This window comes from Crotalus tigris, unplaced genomic scaffold (genome assembly GCF_016545835.1).
Source record: "Crotalus tigris isolate CLP2741 ecotype Arizona unplaced genomic scaffold, ASM1654583v1 scf7180000018388.308857, whole genome shotgun sequence".
In the NCBI taxonomy this organism is placed as follows: Eukaryota; Metazoa; Chordata; class Lepidosauria; order Squamata; family Viperidae; genus Crotalus; species Crotalus tigris.
This window is the reverse complement of record NW_024096976.1, coordinates 140,706-161,543: the sequence shown is the minus strand read 5'-3', so window position 1 is coordinate 161,543 and position 20,838 is coordinate 140,706. Positions and strand designations below refer to the sequence as shown.

At 38.3% G+C, this 20,838-nt stretch overlaps 1 protein-coding gene across 5 annotated transcripts in view; it reads left to right on the top strand.

Annotated features, from left to right (window-relative positions):
- KIF13B (kinesin family member 13B) overlaps nt 1-20,838 on the top strand; it is a 144,496-nt gene that overhangs the window by 81,615 nt on the left and 42,043 nt on the right. For all 5 annotated transcript variants that reach the window (XR_005557764.1, XM_039351970.1, XM_039351968.1 and 2 more), the window contains 8 exons: nt 267-353; nt 2,771-2,961; nt 6,397-6,607; nt 7,127-7,289; nt 9,088-9,234; nt 15,478-15,627; nt 17,569-17,697; nt 19,364-19,534. Coding sequence is in view for 4 of the 5 variants with exons in the window: in XM_039351970.1 (XP_039207904.1) it covers nt 267-353; nt 2,771-2,961; nt 6,397-6,607; nt 7,127-7,289; nt 9,088-9,234; nt 15,478-15,627; nt 17,569-17,697; nt 19,364-19,534 (1,249 nt within the window). In the remaining variant the exon portion in view is untranslated. The remainder of the gene's footprint in view (nt 1-266; nt 354-2,770; nt 2,962-6,396; nt 6,608-7,126; nt 7,290-9,087; nt 9,235-15,477; nt 15,628-17,568; nt 17,698-19,363; nt 19,535-20,838) is intronic.

Genomic DNA, 20,838 nt, shown 5'->3' with positions numbered 1-20,838 from the left:
TCTACTCAAAGATTTTCCTTCTCCAGTTGTAGGAGCACTGATATATCTTCCTTGTAAAAGGGAAAAGAAAGTATTCAGATGTGTTGGGTTATCTTCAATTTATTTTGTCATGCAATGTCTCTGCTTTGCTGCTCTGCCTCAAAGGAGGGGGATCAACACAAGTTCTTCACATTATGTTTTTCTTAATCATTGCCATGTGGCATTAAGGACAGGCCAAATTCTTGATGTGGGAATGACTATATTTACTATTTTTTCCTCCAACACAGGACATTTGTGAATGGTACAGCTGTTGTAGGTCCCACACAACTACACCACGGCGATAGAATTTTGTGGGGAAACAACCATTTTTTCCGGTAAGCTGCTGATTCATTTCATTTTCTTCTTTAATTGCTACAGCTTTGAGACATAGGAGTTGGATTGCCTTTGACACCATTTAATATCTGAAAGCTGGCTCTGGAGGCTTAATTCTGCAATATGCATCTGCTGGTCTTGTCCCCTGCTAAAAGTCAAGATAATTTAGCCTTCTTCAACTAGGCAACTGTCAGATATTTTGGAATTACAAGTCCCAAAATTCCTCCAACCAGCAAGATTAGTGGCTATGCTAGCTAGGAATTTCAGAAATTGTAAACCCAGTTTCTTTGTGTCTTTATTTAATGTCGTGATCATAATTTTACAGTAAAATGTTAAACCTTGTACAGTTGCTGAACAATTTTAAAAATTGTTATAGTGTTGCTATACCACCTGGGACCCTTGGGTCATTGGGTCATTGTTTCAGAGATATTTCTTAACCACGACTAACTTGTTCCTTGCTCCTTGTGTTTTGGGCTTTTCTGGATATTTAGATGTTTTAGACATTTCAAGTGAAAATAAATTCCAACATTCAGGAGGAATGATCTGTCACTCCTAATAGCTGTTCCTGCTGCTCTCTTTTCTGTGTCTCTATTATGCACATTTCAGGGCTGAGATATTATGTGATAAGAATGTAAGAAGAGCCTTTAGATCATTTTTTCTGCATCCCTGGCTGAAATTACTTCACTTCTGGAAGCACCCAAATACAGCAAGGAAGAAAGTAGAAATCTTCTGCATTTAATTTATTTTATTTTATTTATATTTCCTATTTCTTAACTGCCTATCTCCCCCAGGTGTCTAGGACAACTGACACCAGCCAGTTTTCTGCGCCCACTTCTTCATGCCTACCACCACTACCACAGCCGACCCACCATTATTTATGCTTGGTGGGCCCTCCGCTGGCTCTCCTCCCCTAGCAATGGTCCCCCAGCGCCCCCTTGTCCCAGGCGATTCACTGAGGGACACTTGTCCCTGGGCAATTTGCTGTGGAGGACAATTAAATGCACCTCCCCATGGCTGAGTGGGGCAGGCAGCGGCCGTGGATGCCGGGCCAGGAGGCAGGAGACAGTTGCTGTGCAAGGCAGTTTCTGTTTGGGGCAACCAGCCGTGCAATACCTCCAGCCAAGGGCCTTCATCAAGGCTAGTAGCCACTGATAACTTGATCCTCCATGAATTTGGAAAGTCGCCCTTTAAAACAACCTAAATAACCTTAGTTACAGATGAAAGCCCGAAAATAATAATTTTCTTCAGGATGATTTTATTCCATTTTGGATGTTGAAGTGAAATTATATTCATCTGAAAGTACAATTATCTGGCTGTTTTCAGTATGATATATAAAAAGCAGTAAAAAAAAGCCAATAGAAAAGAAATCCCAGGTATTGGAAAACATGCTCCTTCAAACAGAAAATGTAATGAACAAGGCTCCACAAACTTCTTATCCCAAGTCTTGGATGAAGAGGAGACTTTTTAAAAGACTTCTAGAATGTCATCAGGGTATGAGCTATATGGATCTCCAGGGAGACATCATTCCAGAGAGCAGATATGCAGCAGATATTGGGTCACAATATCACTATTTGATTGAAGGGACTCAAAGTATACCAACTTGTGAACAAGACAGACAAGCTTACTGAATAGAGAGAAACCATGGGGTATAGGCTGCTGCCTTTCAAATAACTTGGCCTAATGCCCTGAAAAGCTTATAGGTGATAAATAGTTCAATTCACAGATCAGTGGTTTCACATCACATACCAGGGCATGCCCGACACTGTCTATATCACATCTGGATCAGCTATAGTTTCTGGGTGGTCTTCAAGAGTAGCTCCTTGTAGTACACATTACGATAGTCCAATATAATCCTTAGAATATTTCAAACTGTTAGTAATTGCCCAAGATTTTTTTTTAATTTGGAAATTCCAAACATAACTTGTTTGGCATTAATTAAATTAAAATAGAGTACAGCAAAGGGCCCAAATGCAGAAGGAAGTTTAACTTCAAAGACCTAACCAAAATAAATAGTTATCTAGAAGTAACTTAACATCTGAACAAAATATTATATTGGTATCCCCTTTCCCACAAATGAATTCAGACATGAGTTTTGCTACACCAACTTTTTTGAAATATACATAAGCTATGACAAAAGCTTAGTGGAGCTTTGGCAAGGAATTTAGCCAGATCCATGTTCAGTAACAGATATCCTCAAGTTGTGTTAGAATGCAACTTCCAATTTTCCCCAACAGTTGGTGAAAGCTGACCTTCAGGATCTCTGTGTCTCATTAATAGCAGCCATAATCTTATGTCTTCAATGTAGTGGATACTATTATCTTCTCTCATTGACAAGACATCTCTGCATTTGTTTTTCAAAATCAAATGAAACCAGTTTTCAAAGGATGGTGTTTGTTAGCATTTTTCTTTTCTGTTTAAGGTTGAATTTGCCAAAAAAGAAAAAGAAAATAGAAACAGAGGATGAAGACAAAGATAGTTCAATGAAAGGAAGCAACAGCTCTGAACAGCTGGATTTAGATGGAGACAGCTCCAGCGAGGTATCCAGTGAAATCAGCTTCAACTATGAATATGCCCAAATGGAAGTAACTATGAAAGCTCTTGGAGGAAATGGTAAGGAATGTGGGTGCATTGTTTCCACTCTATGGTATGTCATTTTGCAAGTGGTTTCAATCCAAGGTTATGTTATGATTGTGAGATACATTGTATCTGGAACAAGAATTTTAATACAGTACCACCCTCAATAGCTTACTGGGGAAAGTTTTTCTGCTTTGATTTGTCTGCAAAATATAAAAGCAATGGTGGTGCAGTAGTTAGAATGCAGTATTGCAGGCTAACTCTGCCACTACCAGGAGTTCAATCCTGACCGTTTCAAGGTTGACTCAGCCTTCCATCTTTCCAAGGTTGGTAAAATGAGGACCCAGATTGTTGGTGGCAATATGCTGACTCTGTAAATCACTTAGAGAGGGCTGTAAAGTAGTATATAAGTCTAAGTGCTGTTGCTATTGCTTTATGCAATGAACTTCTGTGATAACAAGTTATCATGGAAGATAAGTATTGGGGGCCAAAGCATTCTGGGGAAACCACATTGATGCCACTTGCCTAATGACATCATTGGGCATATGACAAAAAAGTATACAATTTGGGCCATTTATGATTGTGATATAATTTCCAGGTATTATATGATGGATGTATAAACTAGGTAGTGAGAGGCTATATATGAATGTAGCTTTGGTTTGTTTTATAACACTTGAAAACCTACAAATCTATAATTAAAACTTTGTTTATATTATCAAAGAAGATTAGCATTATAAGACAGTTGAAATAGAAACATAATCATAAAGATAATAGCCCACAACTGGTTACATTTTAAAATATCCTAGCCATTTTTAAAATATGTCCTGAAGAGAGAAAGATAACATGCAGTCTTAATAGTTTTTTATACTGATTCCATTTATCCTCCTAGTACAGCTAATTCCATAGCCTAGATGCTGCAACTCAGTCTGCATATAAGCCTAATATCCATGGGTCAAAATATTTTGCAAGATTTTAGTGAGGATAATTTGTTCATACCCCCATCCCCAAGTGTATTGTCCAGTCCAAGGTGTTGGACAAAGATCAAATATTGAATTGAGTTTGAAAGCTCTGTCATACAAAAAAGTATTAAATTGCATATAATCTTTTCTATCTGTTTCTACACCGGCCTCAATTGTCCCCATTTCTAATGAACTAAGCTGCATGTAACTGGTAAGGGGCGAGTATAGTATTAAACAAAGATGTGCTTTTTTTAGTAATTTGGCCTGTCATCCTATATTTTTGTAGTTTAACAAATCCATATTTAGGTATTGATTTATTGAGCCCACCTGAATATCTTTTTCCATTTGACCAGAAAATTAAGAATGATTACCTGGGTAATATTCATGTTGTTTCTTTGGAAACAAGATAGAAATGGTTTGCTATGGCCTCCTTTCAAGCTTTTGTTGACTTCCCAATTGGTTTCCCATCGAAGTACTAATCATATTCAAACCTGCATAGACAAGTTCAATTAAGAGATACTGTCCACTGAGATAAGGCAGCCAAAATAATAATAATCAGCTCAAAAGATTATTTGAAAAAAACCCTGTTGATTATTTCCCTAAACTAAGAGACTAGAAGCTACTCCTGAGACTATGTATTCCATTCCATAATCTAAAAAGCTGACCTCTGAAATTGGAACCCTATCTTTTAAAAGGCCTCTCCTACTAATCTTTCTCCCAGAAAAGATTTATGCTGAAAAAGAAGATCCTTTGAATAGCCATAATAAACTGTTTAGAGCTTTAAAGATGAAAAGCAACATCTTGAATCACACATGAAAAGTAACCAGAATTGAGTGCAAACTATTTAAATGGACATAAAATGGCCACAACAGCTAGCAGCTTCATTTTGTGCCAAAGGAAACTTCTGGAAATTCTTAAAGGTCAATTTTATACACTGTGCATTGCAGCAGTCTAATTGTGATTTGACCAAGTGTCGAAAAGTAAATTTACCACCCAGAGTGAGCAGGCACTTCTTTTCCCTCTTGAGATCCAGAGTTTTGGTGCTGCCTGGGAAAGAGGGTTAAAGCAGCAGCCCCACCCTCTCCTTAATTGGAGAGTTTATCCCATAAAACAAAACAGAAAGCCAGCATGTGTGTGAGTCAAAAAGAGAGAGAGAGAGAGAGAGAGAGTCAAGCCAAAAGAAAGCAAAGAAGCAGGAAAGAGAAACCTTCAACGCAAAGGCAGCAGTTTTCAGACAGTGAAAGAAAACTGCAATTCTTGGAACTGCAAGACTAAGAAGCAGAGCTGAGAGATGCAGAGGAAAAGAGGCCAACCAGAATCTGCAAACCAAAGTAGGCCCATTGCCTGCAGGGACCCAGGTGCAGAGCTCCACAAACCAGCTCCAGAAACAGAGGACTGTGAGTGCTGGGGTGGGGGAGGGGAGAGCAAAGCCCATTCACAAGTCTATAGAGCAGAGGCCCCCAACCTTTTGAGTATCAGGGACCGGTTCCTTGGAGAGAGGTTTTAGGGGCCATGGTTTCATGTGCTGCCTGCATCCCACGGATGGGGCTTCCCTTGTTTGCGCAGACCAGTTTCTGGCATGCTGTGGTCCAGGGACCAGGGATTGAGGACCCATGCTATATAGAGCATGATGCCCAACCTTGGCACGTTTGACCTGTAGACTTTAGGCTGTCTGGAGAATTCTGGGAGTTGAAGTCCACAGGTCTTAAACTTTTCAAGGCTGGACATCCCTGCTATAGAGCAATGAAAAGAGTTTTCACATACAAATGCACTGGGACTGATATAGGAGCTGAAGAACTGGGAGTAAAGAAAACACTTAAAGAGCTAAGAAGTAGTTAATTTAGGAAGGCATAATGCTGCAAACATGGAGATAGGAAGTTAGAGATGGAATGTTGAGATAAAAATAGAACTTTATCAATTAAATAAGATAGAAATAATTGTAAACTTAAAAGTAATATTGTAGAATAAAATAAGGAAATAGAAACAAATACAGAATTAGGATTAAGATTAGATATAAGGAATAAGAGCTTAATTTTGTACAATGAAATTATTTTTGTAGGGAAGAACAAATAAATCTTCAAGTTTGTTATTAAGAAAAATCCCAACACCAAGGTTTGGGTTTCTGTGATATTATCTCTGGTGCAATGAAGCTGAAATAAACTAATTTAGGTAACTATTTATCCAAGTAATCTTTGGGAAACTGAGGCAAAGATCCACTCATACTTCTCTGAGTGTACAACTGTCCTCCTTTAAAAACCAAGCTGCCATCCTATATAAGAAACACAGACTGTGACTCCACACTTAAATTTATTGTAGAGTTGTTTGTTCTAGGGCAGGGATTTCCAAGCTTGGCAGCTTTAAGACTTGTGGACTTCAACTCCCAGAATTCCCCAACCATCAGGACTGGCTACGGACTTCCGGGAATTGAAGTCCATAGGTCTTAAAGTTGCCAAGCTTGGACACCTCTGTTCTAGGCTTTTACCTTGTGACATCTTTCTTCCTCTCTGCTTAGATCCAATGCAGTCCATTTTACAAAGTCTAGAGCAACAGCATGAAGAGGAGAAGCGGTCAGCACTGGAGCGGCAGCGACTTATGTACGAGCATGAACTAGAACAGCTCCGGAGGCGCCTGTCTCCTGAGAAGCAGCATTTCCGCACCATGGACAGGTTTTCCTTCCATTCTCCCAATGCACAGCAACGTTTACGCCAGTGGGCAGAAGAGAGGTGGGTGAAGGGAATGAACTTTGGAGGTCTGGTATTTTTCCTTGTTCTCTTCTTTGGAGAATACTCACCTTAGCATGTGTTTGGATTAAGACAATAGATACGTTTTATACATCAATGAATAAAATAACTTTTTTACCATGTTTCCCCAAAAGTAAGACCCGGTCTTACATTATTTTTGCCTCCAAAAGAGGCATTAGGTTTTATTTTTGGAGGGTGTCTTATATTTTTCATGACACCTGCCTCACCTCCCGGTGGCGGCACCAACAGCCGCATCCAGCAGGAGCCCAAGTGGCTGCTGGCCCACTTCTGCTGCAGCTGCTTCTTGTTTGTGGCAAACCCTGAGATATTGGAATACTACTGCTATCACCCCCTAGTCCTGCCTTTCATTGGTGCAAAAATGGTTAACTGATTGCACCAGAGCAAACATCCTTATCAGTGTGATTATTGCAGTGTATTTCTAAATAAATATTTTCTTTTAAATTCTATCCTCCTTTTTCTCTTTCCCTTGTTTTGCAATAGAGAAGAGATGCTGAACCACAGCCTAAGGAAATTGAGGGAGCAGATTATGAAGGCCAACTTGTATGTTAGAGAAGCCAGCTTCATTGCAGAAGAGATGGACAAAAGGACTGAATATAAGGTCACTCTCCAAATTCCAGCCTCAAGCCTTAACGCAAACAAAAAGGTAAGGCACTAAATCTATTCAGACACATATAGTATGTCATCTGCCAAGATGTAGCAGTCCAGATGAATATTTTCTGTGTATAAAATGGGAGTGGACACTTGCTAGAGAAGGGCAAAGGGCAGTTCACAGCCAGTTTAAACTAGCAAAATCTGAGCAATTAAATGATTTATTTACTTATTGTTATTCAAAACATGCATTTTTTTGTCTGCAGTGGCTCTACATTTATTGATGTGCAGTTTTACTACTGACAGGCCATGTTAATGGAACTAGTTAATGTCATGACTTATTAAAATCCTTTTCTGGGTTCAACTATTATATTGAAGGATAAACGAATCCAGAAACCACGAAACTACCAAAAATCTTGAACTAAAGCTTTGAATTTTTGCAAACCAACTGCTAGGATTTTAACTGACCTGGTTAGGCAAGTTCTGTGGATTGCTATGTGACTATGTAATCTTCACAGCATTCCTTTTTACTGATTTAAGTAAAAAGGCTGCAGACTCACCACTGTTTAATAAAGGGAGGGGAGGCTCAGATTTCAAGAAAAGAATGTGGGAAATATATCAAGTTCTGGGTCCTTCAGTTCTCCTCCTCAAAACAGACTACTGAAATTCAACTAGAGAGGAGAAAATGGTGAAAGAATGTTTAATTTCATAGTGCATATGATCATTTGCTGCTGTGATGTTCCTATAACACCACCAAATAAATCTTACAGTGATGAACTGTTTATCCAAGCATCAGTTCAGTTTAAATATTTATGTTCAGTCTGTCATAATTTTCTTTAAAAAAATGAAAAATGTCTTTTTAAATGTAAATTTAGCAGCTCTGGACCACATGGATTAAATTTCTCCTCCAGTGAAAGATTGTATAACTCACAAATACGCTATTCCAAATAAGATGGTGGTCTTTCTGTCAGATTCTGTTTATTTATTGATATTTGATTTGATTTGATTTTAAAACCTCCCATTTCAAAAAGTGTTCCTGAGATTTAAAAAAAAGAAAAGAAAAGAAAAAAGAAATTTTGGGTGTGAGAGCAGAGAATTCAAATATACTCCCAGGTAAATTTGTCTTGATTTTGAACTGAATATTTATTGTGGCTAATAGAATATGAATAAATCCAAACAAGATACTGAATCTTGATTACAAGTAAAAATGAATCATACTACATAAAGTCTGCCAAGTGCAAAAATGTAATATAACTTACATTACAGTATAATCTCTACCTTGAGGCCACTGACAGAACATGCCCACTTCAATAACTTCCTTGGACTGTGGTTAATCCACAAACATTTAATATAAAGTTTGGCAGATTTGTCAGTTAATGAAGTTAATGGTGAGACAATCGTTCCTTGATGAGCTCCAAATAAAAAATTTCAAAACAAAAGGCTATATTTGACGATTTCACCTCTTATTACACAGACAAATTTGTGCAGAAAAGGTATCTTTTGTATCTTCCCTGGAAGATGTTAGAAGATAATACAATAATACAATCAAGCCGAGAAAAAGCTTGCCAATCTTGAGCTTACTCAAGTTCTCAAGATAGGCAGGTAACAAAAACATTTTTCATTATTTGCATTGATTCTCATTCTCTCTCTCTCTCTCTCTCTCTCTCTCTCTCTCTCTCTCTCTCTCTCTCTCTCTCTCTCTCTCTCTCTCTCTCTCTCTCTCTCTCTCTCTCTCCTCTCTCTCTCTCTCTCTCTCTCTCTCTCTCTCTCTCTCTCTCTCTCTCTCTCTCTCTCTCTCTCTCTCTCTCTCTCTCTCTCTCTCTCTCTCTCTCTCTCTCTCTCTCGTTTTGTAGCGGGGTGCAGTGCTTAGTGAGCCAGCCATTCAGGTGAGACGAAAAGGGAAAGGCAAACAAATCTGGTCCCTGGAGAAACTGGAGAACCGGTTGGTAGATATGCGAGACCTCTATCAAGAATGGAAAGACTGTGAGGAAGATAACATGGTATGTGGAAGAGATGTGGGGATAAACCTTTCCTTAATTGGTAAAACATGATTTATCAGCTTAGTTTTTTCTATATGTGTTGTATTGCTATCTTATTTTCCTCAACTAACCTGGCTAACAGTCTTCAAAGTTTGAGTCCGTTTTGACTCTTGGAGACTGCCTGGATAAATTCCTGAAGTTTTCTTGGCAAGATTTCAGAAGCGGTTAGCCATTGCCTGTTTCCTAGGACTGAGAGAGAATGTCTGGCCCCAAGTCACCCAGCTGTCTTTGTCCCTAAGGTGGGACTAGAATTCACAAACTCCCAGTTTCTAGCCTGATTCCCTAACCACTACACCAAACTGGCTCCCAACAGCCTTGGATAACATTAAATTAAACTCAGCATTCATGGAAGCTATATGTTGAGACCAGGAGGTGAAGGAACATGTATCCATATATGTGATCTTTAGAGAATAGTCTTCTTTTCTTGCTAATTTTTTTTTAAATTAAATATTGGCTGAAAATCCTTTTTTTTTTTTTTTGACTTAAAGTTGGGCAGGATGACAACATTAAGAGAAAAGATAAAAAATATCCTTTTGCTTTTGTATTGCTGGGAAGAAGCAGACTTGAAAAGTGGGAAAGCCTAGATTATTTTTTGGTTCTCCTGGCTGCAATGTTTATACCCTCAGTTATACCCTGAGAATGATGCTGCATCTTGGCATTAGGTTTCTTTGAAGGTGAGAAAATGCCAAAGGTCCTGTAGGCATGAACATCATCACATCCTTTAGACTGGCCATCCAATTACCCATCCACTGCATACAGGCTTGTAAACATGCCAATCAGTAAGACAATGAACATGAAGGTGAGGGAAGAAGGATCATTTTCACTACAGCATTTTTACTTATCTTTCATGTGACATGTTCAGTTTGCAAAGAAAATCTGTGGCTTATCTTGCCCCAAAGCCATGTGAGGCAGCGTGTTATCTCTATTGTACAAAGAGGACTATCCTAAATCTTACTGTGATTTTGTTTTATGAGAGTCTGTGTGCTTCTTCATAATTAATTGCTGTGTCTTTGAAGTTCCAAAAATTGTTACATAAACTGAACCAAAATAATATTATCTGTGGCTTTTAAATAGGGCCATTAGAAGTTTGAACTTTTTTCTTTTGACTAGGTAATTCTGAAGTGCTCCCACGAACTCTTTGTCTTTAAATAAGTTTCAGTTTATTTAAAATAACACATAAAACAAGCCTTAAAGAAAATAACTCAGAACCCTTCTTTTCTTCCTTTATTTTCCCTCTTCTCTCCAAGGGGGTGGAGTAATTAATATTTATATGTTACTTATATGTAAGGATGTAGGTCTATACATATGTTGTATATAGTATGTTTAAATGTGTGTTATGTATGTTTACAATTTGAGAGCAAGCAACTAAATTTCATTTTTAATGTGTGCTACTGTGCCCACAGTAAAAAATGGCAAAGGTTATCTATCTGTCTGTCTGTCTGTCTGTCTGTCTATCTATCTATCTATCTATCTATCTATTTTTTTCTGGTCTGGCAACTTTTCAGGCTTTCAGGTAGAATTTTTTCCCTTCAGTTATTGCCTGATTGTTAAATAAGAGAAAGCAAGGAACCTGTGTTTTGCGTAGGTCACAGAAGGAGGACCAAGAAATGATCTACAGAGCCCTCTCATCCTGGAAATAAACTATTTTGATTCCTCCCCTCAGGACGGTGCTACAGGGCATTTCATGCTAAAACAATTAGACACAGGGACAGTATTTTTCCTCGTGCCATCACTCTGCTGAACATCCAATTCTCACAGTACTGTCTAATTTCTATGTATATTTACCCGTGTTGTATGGCTGTAATTATTCTTATCTTCCTTACTACCTGCTCTTATTGGTATTATAATTATTATTATCAATCATCGCACAGTCAGCCAGATGTTCAGACTGGATTTGGCATTTTGTCTACCTATCGAGTCCTTACCCAGGACCTGGGATAGGCAGATGTGGATGTTTGATGGTATTACAGATATCGTCGCAGGATAGAAGCAGTTCCTAGTAAGGCCGCTTTTTGCAATTGACTAATAGCGAATTTGTCAATGCCAATGGTGTTCAAGTGGTGCTCCAGTTGTTTTGGGATTGCACCCAAGGAGCCTATGACTATTGGTACTACCCTTGCTTGCTTTTGCCACAGTCTTTCTATTTCTATTTGTAGGTCTTTGTATTTTGTTATCTTCTCCAGTTCTTTCTCTTCTATTCTGCTGTCTCCAGGCACTGCCACGTCCACTATCCAGACTTTTTTGTCTTTCTTATCGACAATTGTTAAGTCTGGGGTGTTATGTTGCAGGTGCTTGTCTGTTTGAATTCTGAAGTCCCAGAGCAGTTTAATTTTATCATTTTCTATGACTTTCTCTATTTTATGATCCCACCAGTTTTTGCTTACAGGCAAATGATATTTTTTGCAGATCTTCCAATGCACCATTGTTGCTACTTTGTCATGCCGCTGCTTGTAATCAGTCTGTGCAATCTTCTTGCAACAGCTTACCAAGTGGTCCACTGTTTCTTCAGCTTCTTTGCATAGGCGGCACTTACTGTCTGTTGCTGTCTTCTCAATTTTGACTTTGTATGCATTTGTCCTTAAGGCTTGGTCTTGTGCAGCCAGAATTAGTCCCTCGGTCTCTTTCTTCAATTTTCCTGCTCTTAGCCATTGCCAGGTTTTATTATTATCTGCTTTCCCAGCTATTTTTTTCATGTATTGGCCATGTAGTGCTTTGTCTTCCCATGCCTCTATTCTGTTCTTCATTTGGTCTTTCTTGTAGGCCAGTTTGGTCTCTCCAGTAGTTAGTAAGCCTTCCTGATATACTAATTTCAGTGCATCTTCATCATTGTTCTTCAGATATTCTTCCAAAGCCATTTTTTCTTCTTCAACCATCTGATGTACTTGTAGCATTCCACGCCCACCTATTTGCCTTGGTAGATAAAGTCTATCAATGTCACTGCGTGGATGAAGGGCATGATTCATTGTCATTATTTTTCTGGTCTGCCTATCCATTGCTTTTAGTTCTGCTTGAGTCCAGTCCACTATTCCAGCTGTGTACCTAATGACTGGGATTGCCCAGGTGTTGATTGCCTTTATGGTATTTCCTCCATTGAGTTTGGATTTTAAGATCTTCTTCACTCTCTTGATGTATTCACCTCTAATCTTTTTCTTGACTTCAGTGTGCTTGATGTTGTCAGCTTGAAGGATACCCAAGTATTTGTAGTACTCTTCCTCATCCAGACTCTTAATGTTATTTTCGTGGGGCATCTTGATTCCTTCAGTTTTCACTATTTTTCCTTGTTTGATAGTAAGTGTGGCACATTTGTCCAAGCCAAACTCCATTACAATATCTTGGCTATATATACGGACAGTGTTGAGCAGCGATTCTATTTCAGATGATGTTTTTCCATACAGCTTCAGATCATCCATGTAAAGGAGGTGGGATAGTCTGGCAGATGTTTTTGATGTTTGATAGCCATGTCCTGAGTTATTCAGTATTGTTGACAGAGGAAACAGTGCAATAACAAATAGTAATGGTGATAATGAATCTCCTTGAAATATTCCTCGCTTGATATTAACCTCTCCCAGCCTCTCACCATTGATCTGCAACTGTGTCTTCCATTGTGCCATCGATCTTTGCACAAATTTTCTGATGTTTCTACTGACTCCTGTTATTTCTAGGCACTTTATTATCCAATCATGTGGCAGAGAGTCAAATGCCTTTTTGTAGTCAATCCATGCCACATTCAGGTTGGTCTTCCTTCTCTTGCAGTTTTCCAAGATCATTTTGTCTATTAGGAGTTGATCTTTTGTTCCTCTGCTATTGGGGCGGTTTCCTTTCTGCTCAGGTGGAAAGAGATTGTTTTCAACTAGATGCTGTTGTACTGCATCAGCTACCACACCAGTTAGTAATTTGAAAGTTGTTGGTAAGCAGGTAATTGGCCTGTAGTTACCTGGTGTTGCCCCTTTTGCTGGATTTTTCATTATTAGGTAGGTTTTCCCAGTTGTTAGCCACTTTTCAATTTCTCCTCCTTGTAGTATATTGTTGAACTGCTTGGCAATGAGTGGGTGTATAACAGTTAGATGTTTCAACCAAAACCCATGCAGTTCATCTTCACCTGGTGCTGACCAATTTTTGATTTTCTTTGCTCTTTTTTCTACCATTTTTGTTGTTATTACTAGTTCTTTCATTTCAACTTCTGTTTTATTTGCATCCACCTCTTTTAACCAAGCTGCATCCTTGTTGTATTTCTTTGGGTTATCCCATATCTGCTTCCAGAACTGCACTGTTTCTTCCTTGTCAGGTACTGACTGATTCCTTGCAGTTTCTCCATTGATGGATTGGTAGAAACGTTTCTGATTGGATTGAAATTGGAGGTTCTGCCTATAGTTTGCAATTCGAGCTTCATATCTACTGATTTTCCTGGCTATAGCTGTTATTTGTTGCTTTATTATTTCCAGTGCTTCCTTGATCTTCCTTGTTTCTAAGTGGTATTTCTTGATTAGGTATTCTTTGGTCTTCTTGTTCTTCAGCTTCTTTTCTTTCATCTGTTCTAGCTTGCTTGCATGTGATCTTAACTTGCTGATCTTATTTTCTAGTCTAACCTTCCATTTTTGTGGTGCACTGTTTGTTTGTTTTTCTTTTTGTTGATTTTGCATCCCAGGTATTCTGTTATAACTGCAGCTGTGCTGTACATTAGTTGGTTTGTTTCTTGCAGTGAATTGGTGCTTATACTTGCTATTGCAGTATTTGCATCTTTTAATGCTTGTGCTAGCTGTTTCTTTGGAACAAGCTTCAATGCAGGCAGCCTTATTCTGTTGTTTTTGTGCTGTTCTAGATGCTCAGTTATTCTTTGTTTCAATTCTTTTATTTCTTTAGTTAGAGGGTTTTGTTCTTCCTGAGGAAGAGGTGTCTGGTTTCCAAATGAGAACAGTTGTATATCTCTACTGGATTCTTTCACTGCCAACTCCCCCTGGTTTGCCTCTACATTCTGAATTACTTCTTGTAAGGCTTTGATTTCTTTGCCCTGGGTAAACCTTTGCAGTTCGTCCAATTCTGTTTCTGTAAATACTTTATTTCGTGTTATAAATCGGCGTTGATCTGCTAGTCTCTGTTCTGTTATTTCTGATTCTGGATGTTGTTCTTTCCAGAACTGGTGCATTCGTTTTAGATATCCTCGTCTTGTTGGACTTGATCTGTAGTAACAGATCATTATTTCTTTGTTTTCCATCACTGTGTATCTGCGACGGGTAAACACCTTTTCTTCCAGTAGTTCTGCAGCTGCTGGCCCTGGTTGCTCAGCCAACAGTCCTGAGTCCTGTAACCCATTTTTCACCAGATATCCAGGAACTCCAATATCTAGTGCGGACCTTGTTAACCCGGGCGACGTCTGAGCCGGTATGGCATTCTGAAATTTACGTCTCACCATATTTTTTATGGGAGAGACACTCTTTGTCTGACTCCTCTGATGAGACCTGTCCAGTATGGTTGAACCTCTGGCATAGCTCTCATCTTCCTCAGAGTACACAAGCCCCACAACCACGCATTATTTTTTTATTATTATTATTATTCTGTTGCTTTGCATGTATACCGTGAGCTGCTGCACCGGAAACAAATTCTTTGTGTGTCTAATAACTCTGGGCCAAATAAAGCTGTTCTGTTCTATTCTATTCTATTCTATTCTATTCTATTCTATTCTATTCTATTCTATTCTATTCTATTCTTGCACACACCTATTGTCATCTCTGAATGGGTTCATAATCTGGTTTCCTAAAATAGCAACAGCAAACTAGTTCTGGGCTGTAAATAGAATGTGGGTTGTGATTATTAATAGTTTCTGGGTTGTGATTGGGCTAAGACAAAAACAAACAAATCACATGATTTACTGGTACATAGGCAATTACCTTCAGTATGTCTTCCTGTGCATGCATATAGGTAATTAAATAAGCCTTCTCAAAATGCTGTCCTCCCAGAATTTCCCTCTAGCATGGTCTTTGGAAGGCATATCATTGTGGAAGGCTGGATTAAACCATATTAGAGGCACTATATTAAAGTAACTGAAAATGAACTGGGAAGATGGAGAAAGGGTCTTTCTTACTTATTAAGATGTCTGTTACAAGGGAGAATAGGGTTCCCTCTGCCAAATTGAATTTTTGTCATAAGAGGATCTAATCTTCATAGACATTTGTTGCTCACTCTTTTTTCTTCTCTATTCAACTCAAGGTTATGAGGTCTTATTTTCGGCGAGCAGATCCTTTTTATGATGAGCAAAAGAACCACAGCCTAATTGGAGTCGCCAATGTCTTCCTTGAGTGTCTCTTTTATGATGTGAAGCTGCAGTATGCTGTGCCCATCATCAATCAGAAAGGAGAGGTATCTTTCTACATGATCAATTATTAATCATTATCTAGTCACATAATTACTGTTACTTATTTAAGAATTACAGCTCTGTGCACAATTACTATTGATTCTCTATCTTTTGACATAGAAGCCTCTAATATGGGCAGCTGCATTTAATTGCTTCTTAGTTCTTCCTAATTTCTTCCCAGTTTGCCCCTGAGTTTGTCTTGGTAGGAATTGATCTGATAATCATGTGGACTGTAATAAAAAGGTATGAGAAAGCTTATTTTTGAATCTGGGATAACCCATTCTCCTCCTCACAGATTTCCTGTTGAACCCATGTTGACCAGTGTACAAGAAAACTAGTAGAGAAGACTAGTGTATGACTAGTTCTCATTAAACTGATAAACTTGTTCCTCAGCCATACCATTCCTACAGCAGGTGGAAAAGCAGATGAAGGAATAATAATCCTTCATTTCCACAACTATTTCACACATAGAATTCAGCACATTATTAATCTCATTATTTAAGTTTATATGGAGAAACTTTCACTCTTGTGATATTTTTTCTTTTGTTTATTTTATTTTATTTTTATGTGCAGAGAGAAAGATTACAAAATGGTCATTAAAGAACCTGCTTAGTGTCTCCCCCTTTGTTTGGTGCTGGATACAAGCTAGGGAGGAACTCTACCCCCTCTCCCTTTCCCCAGAGTACCTGTTGGTTCAATCCTTGACAGTCTTAAGGGGTTGCCACAAAGAAGAGGGAATCAACCTATTCTCCAAAGCACCTGAGGGCAAGAGAAGAAGTAACTAATGGAAAAGTATCAAAGAGAGGTCCAATCTAGAACTAAGGAGAAATTTCCTGACAGAACAATTAATCAGTGGAACAACTTGCCTCCAGAAGTTTGAATGCTCCAACATAGGAAGTTTTTAAGAAGAGATTAGACAATAATTTGTCTGAAATGGTATAGGGTTTCCTGCCTGAGCAGGGGGTTGGACTAGATGACCTCCAAGGTCCCTTCCAAACCTGTTATTCTGTTGTGTTATTCTGTTATTCCATTGTGCTTTTAGCCAGACTGAGTGGGGGACCCTGTGATGATTTTTAATATGAGTGTTACTGTATTAAGGGAGGCCTGCTTTAACTGTATTGTTATTGTTCTGTTGTTTGGTATCTAGTGTTCACTGGGAGTGAGGCAGTCTAGAAATCCTGTAAAACAAACAATTAAAACTTCTCCTAAGCTTAATACTCCTTTTAGGTAAAACTCCCTTGAAGGACAATTTCTCTTAACATCTCTGATATTATCACTGAGCTTGATGATCCTTGAAGTTGAAATAGAAGAAAGAAGAGATTACTTTTCCCAGTTTATTACCAGTTGCTCCTCCACTGGACTCTCAGAGAGGATTAATCCCTTGATAATTGTCTGACTATTCTTGGAATATATACAACATGAACATTTGCATTACTGTGTTGGTGCCGCATCTCCCAGCTCAGGGCATAGGAAACTACATGCAAAATGCCATGCCCAATTTTTACTTTTAATTTCTTGGATATGATAAATACATGATAGAGTGATTTCCCCCAGCACTAAACAATCACTTCAAAACATAATATTGCAATAGGCATTACAATAAATCATTTCAAACCCAGTGCAAGGCAACAGCTCAGATAAATACATAGCAACAAAATTTATCAGTGCTAAAAACAGCTTGCAGCCCCAGAATTTAAAGTAGATTACAGACATTAAATTATAGATCTCAAAAAACTTAAGAGAAAAATGAAAATTGAAGGCCAGTATTTCCTGAGGCAGAACAGTGGAAAACTTTGAAACCTTCTGAAAAAATTATGCTGCTGTTTCAGGCAGCATGGTTTGATGAGAATTTTGCTAATGTATATTTATTTTCAATAATGTAGTTTTATTTGCTTCCAAGAAGCTTATGATTATCCCTCCTGTCTATGGGATTTGTGCCCTATCAGGTAGCAGGTCGCCTGCATGTTGAAGTGGTACGTGTGAGTGGAGATATCGGGGAGAGAATTGCAGGAGGTGATGACAGCTTGGAAGGCTGCTTTGAGAATGATCAGCAGGAAAACAAGTTAGTGTGCATGGTGAGTTTGTCAAGAATGAAACTTTGGCAGCTACGTGCCTCTTCGTTTTGACTTGCCATTAGAGTTGGGGGAGGGGGGAAGTGTTGTTTTAGAAGTGTTTAGATGGAGAAATGAAACCTTTATGATTCCTCTGAAGACAGTGAGAGCCTGAAACATTTCCAAGGACACTGTAGCAGATGTGGAGGAAAAGCAGATGGTTCCATAACAAAGTGAAATTGTTTACAGAGACTATGTGAGAGGGTGGGGGTTTGGCTGGAGAAATTATTGTCTAAGTCTATGAGATGGTGTCTGGGAACCTCAGAGTTAATTTTGCTTCCACAGTATCATGTCGTGTATTCAATAAACAGTAAGATTTTAAGAAACAGAATGAACCTGGTGATTTATTTGGATTCTTGAGCTGGATGTTGACAAAGTTCTCTAAAAGCTTCCCTAATTTTGCTTTTCCAAAATAAACAGTTTGATAGCAAAAGGCCTGTCTGTCTTGAACTGGGTGCTCTATGGATTATAATTTTAATTATAATTATTGTGGAGAACCAGTTTGCTGTGGTGGTTAAGGCATCAGGCTACAAACCAAATTAAGGCCCTGAGTTCTAGCCCTGCCTTAAACATGAAGTCAGCTGGGTCACTCTCTCAGTCCTAGGAAGGAGGCAGTGGCAAGCCACTTCTGAAATCTTGCCAATAAAACTGAAGTTGACAGGAGTCAACTTTGATTTAAAAAAAAAAAACCTATTGTGATTGCTGGGTGTGCTGGCTAGGAGTGATATATATTGTGTAATACGTTGGGAGGGCAACAACTTTATGAAGAGTGGCCTTAGCTAGTTTTAGTTTTATTTATAACTGCTGGAGCTGTGAGGCCAAAGCAATCTGTCAGGGTTGGTCACTATTGTGTTTGCTCAATTATACTCTTTAAATGTCTTATGGACAGTCATCCAGGTCATGGTTGACCCTTTTTTAAAGGCAATTGGACTTCCTTTATTTTGCTTGAAGACATTTCCCTTCTCATCCAAGAAGCTTCTTCAGTTCCGTTCTAAAGTGGATAACTAAATGTCTAAGGAGTTTCTTAGTCATCCAGGTCATGGTTTGTCCCATGGGTGCTTTTTCAGAAGGCAACTGGACTCTCTTTGTTTTGCTTGAAGATGTTTCATTTCTCATCCAAGAACCTTCTTCAGTTCAGAACCAAAGAAGCTTCTTGGATGAGAAACAAAACATCTTCAGTTGCCTTTTGAAAAAGCATCTTTGGGATACTCATTTGAATGTACTCATGTACTTATTTTATTGTGGAAATTTTGTTTAAACCAAGAGTTTGATAGCTCAAGGTACATAACTTTCACTGTTTTTTTAAACTGCCACAAAGACAAATATGTCAGTTGTATTAATTATTTTGGAGCAAGGTTGTGTCTTCAGATCCATTTAGTTTCTGCTTTATAGTGAAGCAACCTTTGAGATACCCAACTCTGCTCATAGAGTGACCCCTAGTGGGGCTGTTTATTTCAAGACACAATTTAAGACAGATTTACTGTCTACTGAGGAAGCTTCTGATTTTATAAAATAGGCATTATTCTGAACACTCTGCTACATTTTGTATTGAACTTTTATTGAATGCACCCTGTTAAGTATTTATTATAATGATCTCTGTATGTGTTATGTGGCCCTTTTAATCCCCTAGATTAAAATTCTTCAAGCTACTGGTTTGCCTCAGCATCTCTCCAATTTTGTGTTCTGCAAGTATTCTTTCTGGGACCAGCTGGAACCTGTGATGGTTGCCCCTGAAATGGATCCTTCTTCATCTCCCATCAGCAAGGAGCCACGGTGCATGGTTGTCTTCGATCATTGCAATGTAAATGTTCTATTGTTTTTACTGCTATCTCAGGGTTACAACTTTAATTTCATGATTAAAGTGGTCTCCAGGATGGGTGGGCAAAATCCTTTCTTACTAGTTCTTTCTTACTCATTCTGATATTATGCTAAGCTGTAATGTTGATGTGTGTGTCTGGGGGAGAAATAGAGTGATACTAGCACACATATTATGGTGTAGCATTATGGCTGATCTAAGTTATTATGGATTGTTCAATGAATCATGCTTTTAAAAATCCTGACCGAGTATTATACTTGAGCGATGCTATGCATGTGTTATTTTAAGCTTGAAATTCTATTGGCTGTAATAAAATGGGAATGAGTTACATCAGGGGTCTTCAAACTTGGCCCTTTTATGACTTGTGGACTTCAACTCCCAGAATTCCTCAGCCAGGCACACTCGCTGAGGAATTCTGGTAGTTGAAGTCCACAAGTCATAAAAGGACCAAGTTTGAAGACTCCTGAGTTACATGCTTGGCAACCCATTCTTTGAAACAAACAAACCAGATAGAGATAGTTTAGTATAACATCTAAGTGAAAGATACTGATTTTTTTACATGTTATGTTATGTTGTATTATATTCATAAGCCAGTTCTAAACCGATTGTTACACATCTTGTCATGTATAGTCATTAAGAATTATAATCCTGCATGTCACATTGTTTTGTTGGTACTGTTACATTTACCTGTTTGTGTAATCAGGATTGAAAATAAGGTCTCAGTAAGCATGCAGCTGACTTTATATCAGGATTCCTGGCTTAAAGTGGCATACTCTTTTGCATTGTTCCAAATCTCTCTCTTTTTTCTAGTATTTATTAGGCTAAACTTTATATATATGCTCTCCATATTTATTTAGAATATTTCTAGGATGTCACATAATTGGAATTCTCTGGATCACTTCCATTAAAAATAAAAAATCAAACACTACTTATAACTAGTGGCAGAAATTTTTAAAACTCAGAAATCAGGAAATATCCTTAATTTTTTATCATATAGGTAGAACTTTGAAACTCTAGAAATTCAAAGTTATCAGGATCTTGAGGAATTTTGAAAGTTCTTTAAAAACTTCTATGTCAAAAATCTCAAGAAGCCTGAAATAAAGGGAAAATGATTGTTTACTGAAAAGAATATAAAGTAGGCTGGGCTTCTACTGGAAAAGCATTTTATAACCAAGATTTCAGCACTGGAGGAAATGCCCTTTTCCTTAGTGGACACCCTCTGAATTTCATTTTACTAAGGACCAAAGTTCAGGTAGAAAATGAGAGAGGGTGTGACTCTTCAGATAAGA